This window comes from Bufo bufo, chromosome 5, assembly GCF_905171765.1.
Source record: "Bufo bufo chromosome 5, aBufBuf1.1, whole genome shotgun sequence".
NCBI lineage: Eukaryota > Metazoa > Chordata > Amphibia > Anura > Bufonidae > Bufo > Bufo bufo.
The window spans coordinates 440,336,301-440,353,518 of NC_053393.1; the positions used below are offsets into that span (position 1 = coordinate 440,336,301).

General features: G+C 46.8%; 1 protein-coding gene across 1 annotated transcript; it reads left to right on the plus strand.

Annotated features, from left to right (window-relative positions):
- The first annotated feature begins 148 nt into the window (after positions 1 to 148).
- Positions 149 to 11,129, plus strand: FKBP14 (FKBP prolyl isomerase 14). The gene is made up of 4 exons (XM_040433566.1): positions 149 to 421; positions 6,540 to 6,691; positions 10,366 to 10,493; positions 10,581 to 11,129. Exons 1-4 carry the CDS (start codon positions 228 to 230, stop codon positions 10,737 to 10,739), a joined length of 633 nt encoding a protein of 210 aa, XP_040289500.1. The 5' UTR covers positions 149 to 227; the 3' UTR covers positions 10,740 to 11,129.
- The last annotated feature ends 6,089 nt before the right edge of the window (positions 11,130 to 17,218 follow it).

Below are 17,218 nucleotides of genomic sequence, written 5' to 3' on the forward strand. Positions count from 1 at the left end.
CCCTTGTCCCCGCCCATCGTCTGCTTCCCGGAAGAGCTCTTAACCAATCACCGTTCACCACCTGACCAGCTGACTTACACTTTGACCAGTGAGGTACTCGCACTATAACCACGCCTACCACATCAGCCAATAGGGTGAGCTTCTGTACAGTTAAATGCCCCTCCAGCCGCGGACAGTTCTAGACTTGCCGTGCCACGTCTGCTGGCGCTGGTGGCAGGCGGAGTACAATGAGGATGGTGGCGCTGCTGGCGGCCGCTGCTCTGCTGGCCTGTGCCGGGGCCGCGCTGATCCCGGAGCCTGAAGTGCAGATCCAAGTCCTGCAGAAGCCTTTCCTGTGCAAGAGGAAGACCAAGAACGGGGATCTGCTGCTCGTGCACTTTGAGGGATTCCTGCAGAGTAATGGGACCAGATTCCATTCCACGTGAGTCCTCGGCACTGTCAGCTCCTCCTATTGGGCCTGTGATCCCCTAGCTTGTTTTTTTATTTAAGCACTGGGGTGCTCCTGGCAAAAGAATTTCCGGGGGGGGGGGGAGTTGACCAGGTTCAGACATGAACATGGTAGCATCATATGCCTTTAGCTGCTAAGTGCACAAGCTATCCTGTTCATATGTGCCCGCATTGCTGAGACAAATGATGTTTTAATATATGCAAATGAGCCTCTAGGAGCAATGGGGGCGTTACCATTACTCCTAGAAGCTCTTTTGAACTGCAGTGCCCTCTGCACTTTGACTTTAGGAGGTCAGGCCCAGGTGTGATTATGATTTCACTTCCTTGGCCCTGTCAAAGTGGTCAGTATGTGGCAGTTGCAGAGAGAGCAGAGCCTCTAGGTGTAATGGCAACACCCTCATTGCTCTTAGAGGCTCATTTGCATATATTAAAACTTCTTATTTCTCAGCAATCCGGGCACATATGAGACCAACATAGATGCCTTCAGCTGCCAAGCGCACACAGAACAGGTCAATCAGTTTCATAGGTACAAATCTGTTGACAGATGCGATTGAGCTGAGATTGACAAAGTATAAACTACTACTGGTGCTTGTTCTAGGAACACACAACCAAGGTGGTCCCACAATGTCCTGGACATGCTGAAGGCAGGTCAATGTTCCCTCCATGAATACCAGGTGGGAATGGCCATGCTAGCTAATGATACCCCACACCATGACACCTGAGGGCTGAAGAGCACCTACTGTCATCATCCATAGTGCGGAGAAACCATGCCTGATGGCAGTAGGTGTCCTGATGTTGCTTGCCATTAGCTTCAATGGCTGTCCCTTCTGGTATTCATGGAGCGAACATTGACCACCCTTCAGTCTGTCCAGGACATCATGGAACCTGATGTGTGTTACAGACTGTAGCACACATCACAGGTCTGGACTGTCATTACCATACACAGTGTATGGTAATCACAGCAGGGCCCATAGATGTAGCACTATAACTGTGAAAAAAATCGGGTCACTAGGAGACCGAGCCTGGGGCTGGATCACCTCTGCCCCTATAGAAGGCAGGTCCCAATGCCGTGTTAGGCATTGGGCAGCCTGTGCATGGCATCGGGCTGCCTTGTCACCCATCGGGTCCTCGCCACAGCAGCGTGGGGACCCAATGGGCTCCCTCACCCGCCGCATGAACCTTCTATGCTCCTGTCTGCGGCATAGAAAGGGTTAATCCGCCATCGGCTTTTACTTCAATGCCGGCAGGGGCCCGGCTATCGGGGACTGCCAGGCCCCTGCAGTGATTGATCACCGTGACACAATAGTACGTCAAAATGTGGCAAGTCACTTGTCGCCATGACATACTATTACGTCATATGTCGGGAAGGGGTTAAACACCGTCTCTTCCCCGTTATTATTCATTCACATAATGTCAAAAAGTCTAAAGGGGTTTTCATGGCTGTTAAAAACGGCTTCCTTTTCTCCAATCTCTCAGATCACAGACCAGAGGGGTAGATGGGTAATTCTGGTATGCACAGTGAGCAATGCTATCTACACGCTAGTGAATGTATATGCTCCCAATGAACGCCAACTATCCTTCCTGCATAAGGTGATGAGACACGTTCATATGGTAAAGCAGGACAAGCTGATACTATGTGGGGGGACTTCAATTTTATTTTAGACCCTTCTCTCGACTCTACTAATCCCTCCAGATCTCCCACAGGCCTCCTTTATTCACTCTAAAGACCTGGTCGACGTCTGGCGGGCGCAGCACAGTCCGAGGGACTACACCTTTTTCTCCCCTGTACACTCTTCCTATTCCCGCATCGACATGTTCCTTGTGGACCATACAGCCTTGTTCCATACTACAGATTCCTCCATCAGCCTGATCCAATGGTCCACCCACGCCCCCCATATCACTAACTCTGGCAGAAAAGTTGCAAGCCCACCCCCTATATGGTGAAACGCCTACCTGTTCTTGCATCCGAAATACAAACCTGAGATTACTAGCCGTAAAGAAAAAGGGGGTCAGTATGGCTACTAGCCGTAGCCATACAGGAATACGGTACTTCCAGTTCAACGTAGGATCAGTATCCAACCCGCTCAATCTCAACGATAACACTGCATTGCCAGAAAACTGAGGCCTTGGTCAGGATTCCCAGCTGCCACTGCTCTCCCCCCTCCCAGCTAGAGTCTTTGAACGCTCCCATTTCGGAGCTGGAACTGAAGAAATTGATTCTTTCCCTCCCTGCAGGTAAGTCCCCGGGCCCCGATGGGCTGTCAAACGAATATTATAAGCAATTCTGCACCCCCCTGGCCCCATATTTTATTAACTGTTTCAAAATGTCATGTCAGGTGTTGCCTTCCCGCTAGACATGCTGATGGCATTGATGGTCACCCTCCCCAAACCAGGTAAACCCACGGACTCTCCTCAAAATTTAAGACCCATTTCCCAACTTAATTCGGAAATCAAAATATTTGCTAAATTGATTGCTAATAGATTATCCCTAATACTTCCACATTTAGTGAAAGACGACCAATCCGGGATTGTCAAGGGTAGACAGGCTTCAGATAACATGAGGCGGCTGCTAAATCTTTTCAATGTGGCGGAAATCAAGAACCTTCCCCTTGTGGAAGTCACACTAGACGCTGAAAAGACGCTTGACCGCCTTTTACTGGTCATTCGTCTTTTCTGTCCTTGGGGAAATGGGTTTCACTGGCTCCATTGTTAATGCAGTGCAAGGCTTGTACTCTGACCCTATAACTAGCATCTTTGTCAATGGGGTTTTATCTGACAGTTTTCACATCACCAATGGCTCCTGCTAAGGCTACCCTTTGTTCCCCCCCTAATAATTATTGTGGCCCTAGAACCCTTAGCACAACATTCGTCTTTCAATGGAAATGGAGGGATTGAGGGTTGGCGCTTCGCCACATACCATCTCCCTATATGCTGACGACATTAGTCTCGCGTCACAAACCTCAGACAATCGTTGAAAAACACATTCTCTCTCATCTCCCATTTTGGCTCATTATCTTACTATAAGATTAACAGCTTGAAATCACAAGCCCTTTCCATTATCAGAATTGATACCTAAAATGCACGTTCCCTTTAGGCCCCTTTCACACGAGCGAGTCTTTGACGTGAACGCACGGCACCCGCACTGACTCCTGACCTATTCATTTCAATGGGTCTGTGTACATGATTTTTTTTTTTTTTTTTTTTCTCAAGCATCAGTTCTGCGTTGCGTGAAAAACACAGCATGTTCTATATTCTGCATCTTTCACGCAGCCCTGGTCCCATAGAAGTGAATGGGGCTTCAGTAAAAAAACACATTGCATCTGGAAGCAAGTGCGGATGCAATGCATTTTTCACTGAAGGTTGCTAAGAGATGTTTGTAAACCTTCAGGTTTTTTTTGTTTGTTTTTTAGCATGCGCGTGAAAATGGCATTAAAACACATTGAAAACTGAACTGACTGAACTTGCTCGAGTGAAAGAGGCCTTAGACTTGCAGTTATCGACTCTTACCTTGAAATTAAACTTTCATATCCTTGTTCGCTTGCATACCAGAACAAATACGAACACCTTCTCTCCACCATGTCAAAAGATTTCACGAGCTTCAGCATGAAAGACGTCTCATGGGTTGGCAGAGTGGCGTCATTCCAAATTATGACTTTGCCTAAGCTGATATGTTTTCCATGCACTGCCAATTCCTGTACCCAATTCATTTCTCAAGGCAGCGCAGAAACTCCTTAAAGGGAACCTGTCACTGGGATTTTGGGTATAGAGCTGAGGACATGGGTTGCTAGATGGCCGCTAGCACATCCGCAATACCCAGTCCCCATAGCTCTGTGTGCTTTTATTGTGTAAAAAAAACGATTTGATATGCAAATGAACCTGAGATGAGTCAGAGCTTGAAAATATGACTTCTCTGGTCACACAAGTAAGATATGACTCTTTTATGTTAATTTGCATATGTATCAAATGTTTTTTTTTTTTTTTTAACACAATAAAAGCACACAGAGCTATGGGGACTGGGTATTGGGGATGTGCTAGCGGTGATCTAGCAACCCATGTCCTCAGCTCTATATCCAAAATCCCGGTGACGTGTTCCCTTTAACTCCTACTTATGGAACACAGGCTGTCCTAGAGTAGCTCACTCCTTAATGTTCAGGAAAAAAAGGGCAGGTGGCATTGGCCTCCCCTCAATTAAAGATTATTTTTATTCCATAGGCCTTTCCCTTCTTGGGTAATGGTGGAACCCCACATCAGGCAGGTCCTGGGTCCAAATTGAAGCTCACTCCCTAACTGGAGGCCCTTTGAAGGACTACCTTTGCCTAGCTGCATGGAAACCAGCCTTACTCAACCCCTTTCCTGACAATGGTGCATGCTGGATCCCTGTGGTTACAGTTCCACCGCTCTCGGGGAGGACCGAGCCTTCTTCTGCTCCCTCATGTAACCATATATGTCCTGGAAAAGTTTCATTGGTAACATTGACCTGTCCAACTGATTGAAGACACAGCATTGGTCTCCTTCAAAACTCCTTCAAAGGGTCAGGCATTTGCCTTATTCCGAATTTTTCTTGTATCTGAGGGTTCGCCACTGCCTTGCTTCCCTCCATCCACCTCCCAATATTTGCTCTGACATCATCAGATTATACCAAAATCCATTCCTATTTAAACAACGCACCACACGATATATACCGTATATGACTTAATAGGAGACAATCTAGGTTTGTTAAATCTCCAATGTTTAAATGGGAACAAGACCTGCAAACCACCTTTTTGGAGGAGGAGTGGGCCAATTCGGTGGGCTTCATGGCGTCCACTTTCAAATGCACTACCCAGTACGAAGCTGGGATGAAAACCTTGCTCAGGTGGTACTTTACCCTCCAGAGATTAAGCCTTATATATCCAGGTATATCTGCTTGCTGCTGGCGAAATTGCGGGAAAACTGGATCATTAAACCATATTCTATGCTCGTGCCCAAAACTTGCTAACTACTGGCAACAAACTTTTGCCTTAGTTTTACAGGTCTCTGGGTTACAGATTAGGCTTCGCTCACATCACCGTTCAGCCTTTCTGTGAGCAGGAAAATGGAAATGACGGAGAAGGCAACTGAGCCAAACGGAGCCTAAGGACCTCATAGACTATAATGGGGTCCGTTATGTTTCCGCTCAGAAGATGATTTTGAAGCAGAGACAAAAGTCCTGCATGCACAACTTTTGTCTCCGCTCCAAAATCATCTTCTGAGAGGAAACCTAACGGACCCCATTATAGTCTATGGGGTCCTAAGGGCTCCGTTTGGCTCAGTTGCCTTCTCTGTCCTTTCCGTTCTCCTGCTCCTGAACGAAGTGATGTGAACGAAGCCTTACTCCCTCATTCTTGAACTTACGGGTAGAAACGCATTATTGGCCACATCCTGTTGTGTGCCAAGCTAATAATCGCTAAACATTGGAAATCTGTAGTGCTTGGATGGTCTCTGTTAGGGATCTAAACACCTCCTTGTAGACATGAGAAACTGTTACCTGCCACCATGATTAACCCAGCTGTCAGAGATGGTACATGGGCTCCTTGGATGTTACATACAGACTACTTTCCATGATTAATAAAACCTGCACTACTCAACTTGTTGTCTTGCCTGAGTGCCCCTCCCCTCATCAAAATTTTCCTTTGTTTTTGGTGGTGGTCATCTTCATTTAAGATGTATGCAACCTTTTCTACCATTGTGAATACCAACAGACAGACGCTTGACATGCGCCAGCTCAACGCTACAGCATCTGATTTATCTGTTTGTTTCATGACGTTATTATGACCTTCTGGGTTCTTTGTACCATTTGTATTTGAAAAAAATCAATAAACATTATTTCTAATTCAAGGGAGTCGTTAGTAAATGGAAGAATCCATAAGAGTATTTCTGCACATGACAAATACCGTGAAGGTTCAGTTACAGAGAATCTGCTGGAAATCCACAACCGTGAAAAACGCACCATATCTGGATTTTGCTGCAGATTTCACTCTTCACTTTTTGCATTGGAAAGGGTGAAATACTCAATAAAAATGGAGGGAAGAAGTGTAATGTGATCTAAAGGTTTGGTCATGCTTCTGTTGCAGGTATGTGGATAACAATGGTCAGCCTGTATGGTTTACACTTGGCATCCGGGAAGGGATTAAAGGCTGGGACAAAGGCCTCAAAGAGATGTGTGTTGGAGAGAAACGGAAGATAACTGTCCCTTCTGCTCTGGCATATGGGAAAGAAGGAAAAGGTAACTGGTACTGCCAGGTCTGACATATTAGAAACCTACTGATTGTACTGACCTGGAAACTGCAGTATTTCAAAATGCCTTGCTCCAGATGGAGACTGGTTAAGGAGGCATCTGACTAGACTACAAGATCAGTACTGGGTGGGCATGATTCTTCAAATATTGCATCTGCAACATTCCTACACTTCTAGTTGGGGGTGGGATTCTGGTGGGTTGTCTGGCTGCACTGCTTTATGTAAACTCCTAGACTTATATTTTCCTTCAGTAGTTTTCCAAAACCTTCATATTGATGGCCTATCCCGAGGCATAGCTATGTGATCAGTGGGGGCCGCTATTTGAAGAGGCCGCAGTGCTCTAGGCCTGTGACATCATGTACATCGGGCACATGGCCTAGCAACTGCAATACCAAGCACTCCTGCTATCTAATGGACGGTGCTGAGCTTGGCAAGGTGGCAGCAGTGTTGACCAGAGCGCTGTGGCCTCCTCAAACGGCGGGGTTGCCAGGTGTCAGAACCCCACCAATAACATATTGATGACCTATCCTGAGATTAGGCCATCAATATTAACATCATGGGAAAAACCCCTTTAACATAAAAATTCCCAAAAATGCATATTCCCAGAGGAAATTGCAGACACTGAAGTCAGCAAGGAATGGTGAAAGGGTTTAACTCAGAGTCAGGCTGAATAGTGAATGCAGCTCTTGAGTGTAATATAGGCTGTAACTCAAACTGCAATAGGTGTAATTCAGTGTATTTAGAAAGCCACTCTTTGTACATTTAATTCTGCATGTGAAATATTTAACCAGTGCCACACTGAAGTTATTTGGCATCCTGCATGGGCACACGTGTTTTGTAGCTACAAATAGATAGCCACTCGTGTCTGTTCTGCACTCACATGTCACTACTTTAGTTTGCATGCTCGCTGCTCTATAGCACAATGTAGAAAATATTCACTGTAGTTCAGATAAAGTGAAAAATATCTAAGGCTGGGTTCACATGGGTGTCAAGTTTTGGCTCAGGATGCGTCCCGGGTGCATTGCGGCAAACCCGCGCGGGTAGGTACCCAATTGCAGTCCGTTTTGATTGCGTTCCATTCAGTTTTTATCGCGCGGGTGCAATGCGTTTTGCACGCGCGTGATAAAAAAAACCTGAATGTGGTACCCAGACCTGAAGTTCAGGTTTGGGTTCGGTGCTGTGTAGATGTAATTATTTTCCCTTATAACATGGTTATAAGGGAAAACAATAGCATTCTTTAATACAGAATGCTTAGTAGAAGGTCAATTGAGGGTTAAAAAATAAAATTAACTCGCCTCCTCCAATTGATCATGTAGCTGCCGATCTCCTGTTCTTTCTTCAGGACCTGTGATGACATCACTGAGCTCATCACATGGTCCATCACCACGGTGATGGGACGTCACCACAGGTCCTTTAGCAGGCAGCTCATGATTAAAGAAGTAAGAAGAGATCGGCAACTACGCCAATCAAGAGGAGGGGAGTTTAATTTATTTTATTTTTTATTTTTTTTAACCCTCAATTGACCTGAGCATTCTGTATTAAAGAATGCTATTTTCCCTTATAACCATGTTGAAAATCACTGCTCATGTGCACAGCCCCATAGAAGTGAATGGGTCCGGATTCAATGCGGGTGCAATGCGTTCACCTCACGCATTGCACCCGCGTGGAAATCTCGCCCGTGTGAACCCAGCCTAAAACTCAGATGTCTGTGGGTCATTGTACCTACCATTCGTACACTGCTCCTTCATTTGTACTAACCTCTTCTGTTTGTTGTACTTGATCCAAAGTGTGGTCTGGTCTTGTATGAATATTCTCCTTTGGAAAACCCTCTGCGTCCTCACAGAACTAATGCATGTGGATCCCCACTTCTTTCTCAATGCATTTATTATAACTGGTAAGCTTGTTGCACTGTATGAATCGTCACTGTGTCTGAACCTGCGGATTTAAAAAAAAAAATAAAATCTGTGGTAACCCCTTTTAAAATATTTCACAGACTTTTCCCTAATCTTGAGAGTTTTGGAAGGTTGGAGTTCCATCCCATTATAATTGCATGCTAACCCTGTTGGGGCTACTTCCCACCGCAGCTCTTGTTCATGGAATTTGCTGCAGATTCTACACCAAAAGCTGCCTAGAGACCATGCTGTAACTGCCGTGGTGCCATCCATGTAGCCATGGTTTCTTCTGTGAGCTTGCCAAGAATGGACTTGTCACACTGGAAACTTCTACAGGTGTTCAATTGTAGTTTAAAGGGGTTGTGCCAAGTATTGGTTATCTCTTATCCTCGGGTTAGGGAATAACGAAATGATTGCTGGGGTTCTAACTGCTAGGATCCCCACAGGAGTCCCATGTCCCCATACTGATGGAGCGACCTGCTGAACTTGCGCCCTGTTGTGCCTTTCATTCCTGTAGGACTGCTGGAGATAGCGGAGAACATGGGACTCCCGTTCTTGGGATTGATGGTGTTCCCAGAGGTTGGACCACTACTCAATGTGGATAGGGGAGAACTTTAATCTTTGACACAACCCTTTTAACGCCATTCAGTGCAGCTAAACTGAGCAGATCCACCACATCCAATTTGAAAAACCACAGCCTGAGGCTTTTTGCCACAGAAAAGCTAATTTTGCTGTGTGAACTAGACCTTACAGCAACATGCCTTAGGTTATAGCTAATATCTAAATATAACATGGATAGCAATATTGGGGATGTGTGTCATAACCTTACCAGCTTACTCAACCACTGCCTTTCTGTGTCTCCATACTTCTGGGTTTTGGCAGATGTAGCCCTAAATTCGGTTACCCACAGTTGTGTGCAGGATTTATCTCTGTAAACGAAAGGGTTTGTGGCAAGTTTTAAAGTTTTTATATTGGTGGGGGTCCGACCACTGGAACAACGTTGATCACGAGAACATTCGAGCATGCACACTCACTCCATTAATCTCTGTAGGACTGCTGGAGATGGCTGAGAGCTGTTCTCTGCTTCTGTATGGTGGAGGCATAGTGATGAATGGAGCTGCAGCAAGAATGCTCACGTCTGTCCGTTCATACAAGGAGACGCAGGGCTCCCATTCCTGTCATCGTGGGGTTCCCAGTAGTCAGATCCTGCCAGACTCTAATGTCCTATCTTATGGATATGTTTAAAACTTGACACAAACACTTGTCTCCTAGTCTAGCATTTCAATAATTGTCCTACAGATGACCTACATCCAAAAAAGATTATATTGCTTTTGTTGCTGGCTTTGTAAAAACCCTTTAAAACTAACACTTGAGGGGGAGAGGTAGGACTGAAAAAAATCCAGCCTTTGTCGAAGGTTGGAGCTGCACATTCCACCCCCCAAAGTTTCCTTAGATGTTCCCCTCTGCTGCTGATCCCTGTGGACTTCTTGCTGGTGTTCACTAGTTTCTGCAGCAGTTGTTGTGACCCTTCAGGTTACCTTTTTATAAGAAATAACTTTCTGAGCTTGTGATAACTATTGTCCACGACATCAGCTGGGGGGAGGGGGGAAGCAAGAAGGCCAACAGATTGAGGAGGAATGGGTATGTTAAACTTTGGGTGGATGATTATGTGCCATTGTTCTGGACAAGAGAGGTGATCTTGCTATTTTTACTGATCTGTTCAATAAATAGTCCCTTTCCATGTCTATTCTTAACACTGGTTTTGTTCTAGGAAAAATACCACCAGAGAGCACTTTAATCTTTGATATTGACCTTATGGAAATCCGAAATGGGCCAAGGTCCCATGAGTCATTCCAAGAAATGGATCTGAATGATGACTGGAAACTTTCTAAGGAAGAGGTAATAGGAAAGATCTATCTTCTTGACCTGTGTGGTATGCGTCAATGAGTGTGTATGTACTTATGGTTTTTACTCTTGTGTGTCCAGGTTAGAGCTTACCTTAAGGCTGAGTTTGAGAAGCATGGAAGCGCCGTGAATGAAAGTGACCATGAAGTCCTCGTTGAGAGCATATTTGAAAAAGAAGATGAAGACACTGATGGATATATATCTGCCAGAGAGTTTACTTATGTACATGATGAGCTTTGAAATGTAATGATTTGCTACAAAAGAATGTCCAATGGTTTTAGGATGTTAAAATACATTTCTAAATATCATGTATTTTGGGGTTGAAGCTGTTGGATTTGGCATACTTTCCAATACTACACTAACAACCAGTGGATTCTTATGTCCCCAAAACCAGCTCTAAATTGTCTGAGACCAAATACATTTTCCCTCCTGGTTTGAAAACCACATTTGCTTCATGTAAGAAACATGGTTTAAACCCACAAATCTCTCCAGTCCTCTGAAGTGGCACATCTCTTCCCTATACTGCATAGCCCACATTGGGCACTTAAGAATAAGTTTCTGGGAGGCATGAAAACTTTTTAACTTTGCATCAAAATAAAGATATAAAACCATCTTGTCTGTACTAATCAACCAAAAAGGAGTGGTTTTAAAATAAAATGTGTAATTTGGTTTAAAGGGGTTGTTACATTAGGACAACATAGTCCCCATTCTGTAGATAAGGGATAAGTGTCTGACTGCAGGGCACATATGTTCGTTGCTTCAATAAAGGGGAATGCCGGTTGGTACAAGTTATCTCCTATTCACAGGATAGGGGGTAGCTTTAAGCTGCTGTACTTGGCTATCTCCAGAACGCCCATGGAAATGAAGTAGCCACACTCCAGTCGTTTTAGGGGAGCTGCAGGGGCTATGGGGGCCCTGTTCTCATGATCAGTGGGGCTCCAGTGGTAGGATCCACACCAGTACTGTGGATAACTTTTACCAACTGGAAAACCAGTTTGCTATCACCACCATACATGTACGGCACTGAAGCAAAGTGCAAACCTGGTGCGTGCAGCGGATGACATGGTTGGCGGGTCGCCACTGGTTCAAACAGCAGAGACCCGTGGCTAATGACCATGATTGGCATTATTAAAGCCTTTAGATGCTGAGGGCATGGCATCTAAAGGGTGAAAAACCCGGAGGTGTTACCAGCATCCTCTGCAGTCATTGAGGATGCCAGTAATTAAATTCAATACGCTGTGTCTCTCTGAAGAGACCCAGGGTGTTCAAGCTGCAGTTCTTATTTTGCCCAGAATAAGAAATTAGCAAATCTGTACAAATTGTGGGTCTAAAAGACCCATGAGTAGAGTTGAGCGACCACCTGGATGTTCGGGTTCGAGAAGTTCGGCCGAAATTCCGGGAAATGTTCGGGTTCGGGATCCGAACCCGCACCCCATTGAAGTGAATGGGGACCCAAACTTTTCGGCACTAAAAAGGCTGTAAAATAGCCCAGGAAAGAGCTAGAGGGCTGCAAAAGGCAGCAACATGTAGGTAAATCCCCTGCAAACAAATGTGGATAGGGAAATGAATAAAAATAAAATATATAAAAATAAACCAATATCAATTGGAGAGAGGTCCCATAGCAGAGAATCTGGCTTCACGTCACCCACCACTGGAACAGTCCATTGTCATATATTTAGGCCCCGGCACCCAGGCAGAGGAGAGAGGTCCCATAACAGAGATTCAGTCTTCATGTCAGCAGAGAATCAGTCTTCATGTCATAGCAGAGAATCAGGCTTCACGTCACCCACCACTGGAACAGGCCACTGTCACACATTTAGGCCCCGGCACCCAGACAGAGGAGAGGTTCATTCAACTTTGGGTTGCCCCGCAATATAATGGTAAAATGAAAATAAAAATAGGATTGAATAAGAAGTGCCCTGGAGTACAATAATATATTGTTAAGGGGAGGTAGTTAATATCTAATCTGCACAAGGGATGGACAGGTCCTGTGGGATCCATGCCTGGTTCATTTTTATGAACGTCAGCTTGTCCACATTGGCTGTAGACAGGCGGCTGCGTTTGTCTGTAATGACGCCCCCTGCCGTGCTGAATACACGTTCAGACAAAACGCTGGCCGCCGGGCAGGCCAGCACCTCCAAGGCATAAAAGGCTAGCTCTGGCCACGTGGACAATTTGGAGACCCAGAAGTTGAATGGGGCCGAACCATCAGTCAGTACGTGGAAGGGTGTGCACAGGTACTGTTCCACCATGTTAGTGAAATGTTGCCTCCTGCTAACACGTTCCGTATCAGGTGGTGGTGCAGTTAGCTGTGGCGTGGTGACAAAACTTTTCCACATCTCTGCCATGCTAACCCTGCCCTCAGAGGAGCTGGCCGTGACACAGCTGCGTTGGCGACCTCTTGCTCCTCCTCTGCCTTCGCCTTGGGCTTCCACTGGTTCCCCTGTGACATTTGGGAATGCTCTCAGTAGCGCGTCTACCAACGTGCGCTTGTACTCGCGCATCTTCCTATCACGCTCCAGTGTAGGAAGTAAGGTGGGCACATTGTCTTTGTACCGGGGATCCAGCAGGGTGGCAACCCAGTAGTCCGCACACGTTAAAATGTGGGCAACTCTGCTGTCGTTGCGCAGGCACTGCAGCATGTAGTCGCTCATGTGTGCCAGGCTGCCCAGAGGTAAGGACAAGCTGTCCTCTGTGGGAGGCGTATCGTCATCATCCTGTGTTTCTCCCCAGCCACGCACCAGTGATGGGCCCGAGCTGCTTTGGGTGCCACCCCGCTGTGAACATGCTTCATCCTCGTCCTCCAGTAGTGGGCCCTGTCTGGCCACATTTGTACCTGGCCTCTGGTGTTGCAAAAAACCTCCCTCTGAGTCACTTCGAAGAGACTGGCCTGAAAGTGCTAAAAATGACCCCTCTTCCTCCTGGGCCACCTCCTCTTCCATCATCGCCCTAAGTGTTTTCTCAAGGAGACATAGAAGTGGTATTGTAACGCTGATAACGGCGTCATCGCCACTGGCCATGTTGGTGGAGCACTCGAAACAGGGCACACAGGTCTCGCATGGAGGCCCAGTCATTGGTGGTGAAGTGGTGCTGTTCCGCAGTGCGACTGACCCGTGCGTGCTGCAGCTGAAACTCCACTATGGCCTGCTGCTGCTCGCACAGTCTGTCCAGCATGTGCAAGGTGGAGTTCCACCTGGTGGGCACATCGCATATGAGGCGGTGAGCGGGAAGGCCGAAGTTACGCTGTAGCGCAGACAGGAGTGCAGCAGCAGGGTGTGAACGCCGGAAGAGCGAACAGACGGCCCGCACTTTATGCAGCAGCTCTGACATGTCGGGGTAGTTGCGAATGAACTTCTGCACCACCAAATTCAGCACATGCTCCAGGCAAGGGATGTGTGTCAAACCGGCTAGTCCCAGAGCTGCAACGAGATTTCGCCCATTATCGCACACCACCAGGCCGGGCTTGAGGCTCACCGGCAGCAACCACTCGTCGGTCTGTTGTTCTATACCCCGCCACAACTCCTGTGCGGTGTGGGGCCTGTCCCCCAAACATATGAGTTTCAGAACGGCCTGCTGACGTTTACCCCGGGCTGTGCTGAAGTTGGTGGTGAAGGTGTGTGGCTGACTGGATGAGCAGGTGGAAGCTGAGTAGGAGGAGACAGGAGGCAAAGAATGTTGCCCTGCGATCCTTGGCGGCGGAAGGACGTGCGCCAAACAGCTCTCCGCCTGGGGCCCAGCCGCCACTACATTTACCCAGTGTGCAGTTAGGGAGATATAGCGTCCCTGGCGGTGCTTACTGGTCCACGTATCTGTGGTTAGGTGGACCTTGCCACAGATGGCGTTGCGCAGTGCACACTTGATTTTATCGGACACTTGGTTGTGCAGGGAAGGCACGGCTCTCTTGGAGAAGTAGTGCCGGCTGGGAACAACATACTGTGGGACAGCAAGCGACATGAGCTGTTTGAAGCTGTCTGTGTCCACCAGCCTAAATGACAGCATTTCATAGGCCAATAGTTTAGAAATGCTGGCATTCAGGGCCAGGGATCGAGGGTGGCTAGGTGGGAATTTACGCTTTCTCTCAAATGTTTGTGAGATGGAGAGCTGAACGCTGCCGTGTGACATGGTTGAGATGCTTGGTGACGCAGGTGGTGGTGTTGGTGGTACATCCCATGTTTGCTGGGCGGCAGGTGCCAACGTTCGTCCAGAGGCGGAGGAAGAGGCCGAGGCGGCGGCAGCAGCAGAAGAGGCCGAGTCAGCAGCAGCAGAAGAGGTAGCAGGGGGAGCCTGAGTGACTTCTTTGTTTTTAAGGTGTTTACTCCACTGCAGTTCATGCTTTGCATGCAGGTGCCTGGTCATGCAGGTTGTGCTAAGGTTCAGAACATTAATGCCTCGCTTCAGGCTCTGATGGCACAGCGTGCAAACCACTCGGGTCTTGTCGTCAACACATTGTTTAAAGAAGTGCTATGCCAGGGAACTCGTTGAAGCTGCCTTTGGGGTGCTCGGTCCCAGATGGCGGCGGTCAGTAGCAGGCGGAGTCTCTTGGCGGCGGGTGTTCTGATTTTGCCCACTGCTCCCTCTTTGTCTTTTGCTACGCTGTTGGCTCAGTCTCACCACTGCCTCTTCCTCCGAACTGTGAAAGTCAGTGGCACGACCTTCATTCCATGTGGGGTCTAGGACCTCATCGTCCCCTGCATCGTCTTCCACCCAGTCTTGATCCCTGACCTCCTGTTCAGTCTGCACACTGCAGAAAGACGCAGTAGTTGGCACCTGTGTTTTGTCATCATAAGAGACGTGCTGAGGTGGTATTCCCATGTCCTCATCATCAGGAAACATAAGTGGTTGTGCGTTAGTGCATTCTATCTCTTCCACCCCTGGGGAAGGGCTAGGTGGATGCCCTTGGGAAACCCTGGCAGCAGAGTCTTCAAACAGCATAAGAGACTGCTGCATAACTTGAGGCTCAGACAGTTTCCCTGATATGCATGGGGGTGATGTGACAGACTGATGGGCTTGGTTTTCATGCGCCATCTGTGCGCTTTCTGCAGAAGACTGGGTGGGAGATAATGTGAACGTGCTGGATGCACTGTCGGCCACCCAATTGACTAATGCCTGTACCTGCTCAGGCCTTACCATCCTTAGAACGGCATTGGGCCCCACCAAATATCCCTGTAAATTCTGGCGGCTACTGGGACCTGAGGTAGTTGGTACACTAGGACGTGTGGCTGTGGCAGAACGGCCACGTCCTCTCCCAGCACCAGAGGGTCCACTAACACCACCATATCCACGTCCACGTCCCTTACTAGTTGTTTTCCTCATTGTTACCGTTCACCACAATAAGAAAAATATTATTCGGGCCAATGTATTGAATTAAAATTCAGGCCTTTTTTTACAGACACCTAACACTGTCTGGCTATCTATTTAGGTACCGTGTTACACTAATACAGGCACACAAGTAATGACAGATTTGGTTGAATATAAATGTGAGGCCTATTTTTTACGCGCTGTGTGACAGATATACCTTTAATCACAGAATTAGACTTGTATCTGCACTGTAGCGTGTGTGTTAAAGGGTTTCTGTCACCCCACAAAACTCTTTTTTTTTTTTTTGGATAGTTATATTCCTTATAGCGCGATATAGGAGAATATAATAGTCTTACTTACTTTCATGCGGCCGATTCTTTAGAAAACAAAGTTTTATAATATGTAAATAAGGGCTCTACCAGCAAGTAGGGCGTCTACTTGCTGGTAGCCGCAGCAGAAAACCGCCCCCTCGCTGTGTTGATTGACAGGGCCAGCCGTGATCTCCTCCTCCGGCCAGCCCTGTCAGTATTTCAAAAATCGCGCGCTTCTGGTCATTCGGCGCAGGCGCTGTGAGATGAGGAGGCTCGTCTCCTCAGCACTCCCTCAGTGCGCCTGCGCCGATGACGTCTTCTCTTTCGGTGATGTCATCGGCGCAGGCGCACTGAGGAAGTGCTGAGGAGACGAGCCTCCTCATCTCACAGCGCCTGTGCCGAATGACCAGAGGCGCGCGATTTTTACAGTTCGAACTATACAGTTCGGGTTCGCTCATCCCTACCCATGAGGGTTCAGAATATAAAAAAAAAAAAAAAAGGGTTTTGTTGGCTCAGAAATATAAAAGTTTAAATCACCCCCCCCCCCCTTTCAGTAGAATAAAATAAATAAATGTATAAGTAACAGAAAATATGGGCATCCCTGCATCTGAAAACGCTTGTACTATAAAAATATTTTTCCAATACGGCAAATGGTGTTACTGGGGGGAAAAAGGGTCAAAATGGCAAAATTGCCCCAAAAAAATGTAATAGAAAGTGTCACACACAAAATGGTGTCAATAAAAACTACAGATTGTCCCTCAAAAAAAGAGCCCCCCCCCCCCACACAGCTCAGTACATATAACTATAAAAAAAAGTTATGGGGGTCAGAATATGGTGAAGTAAAAAAATGAATTTTTTCAGAGTTTAGATTAATTTTTACACTAGACATAAAAACGGATGTGTTATCGTTGTAATCGTACTGACCCAGAAAATGAAGGCACAGGTCAGTTTTTTGACGAAGGAAACGCCATGAGAACAAAACCCATGAAACGGTGGAGGAATACAATAAATTTTTTGAATTTTTTTTCAATTCTACCCCATTTGGAATTTTTTTTTTTCTCGTGCATGACATTGGGGGACACCGCACCATGGTTTATGTCCAACTACCAC

Bases quoted from the DNA above. Each gene is read 5' to 3' on its own strand.
- FKBP14 (XM_040433566.1), top strand. From the start codon at position 228: ATGAGGATGGTGGCGCTGCTGGCGGCCGCTGCTCTGCTGGCCTGTGCC. The intron at 422-6,539 runs GTGAGTCCTCGG...CTTCTGTTGCAG, and splicing joins GGGACCAGATTCCATTCCAC to GTATGTGGATAACAATGGTC. The intron at 6,692-10,365 runs GTAACTGGTACT...GTTTTGTTCTAG, and splicing joins ATATGGGAAAGAAGGAAAAG to GAAAAATACCACCAGAGAGC.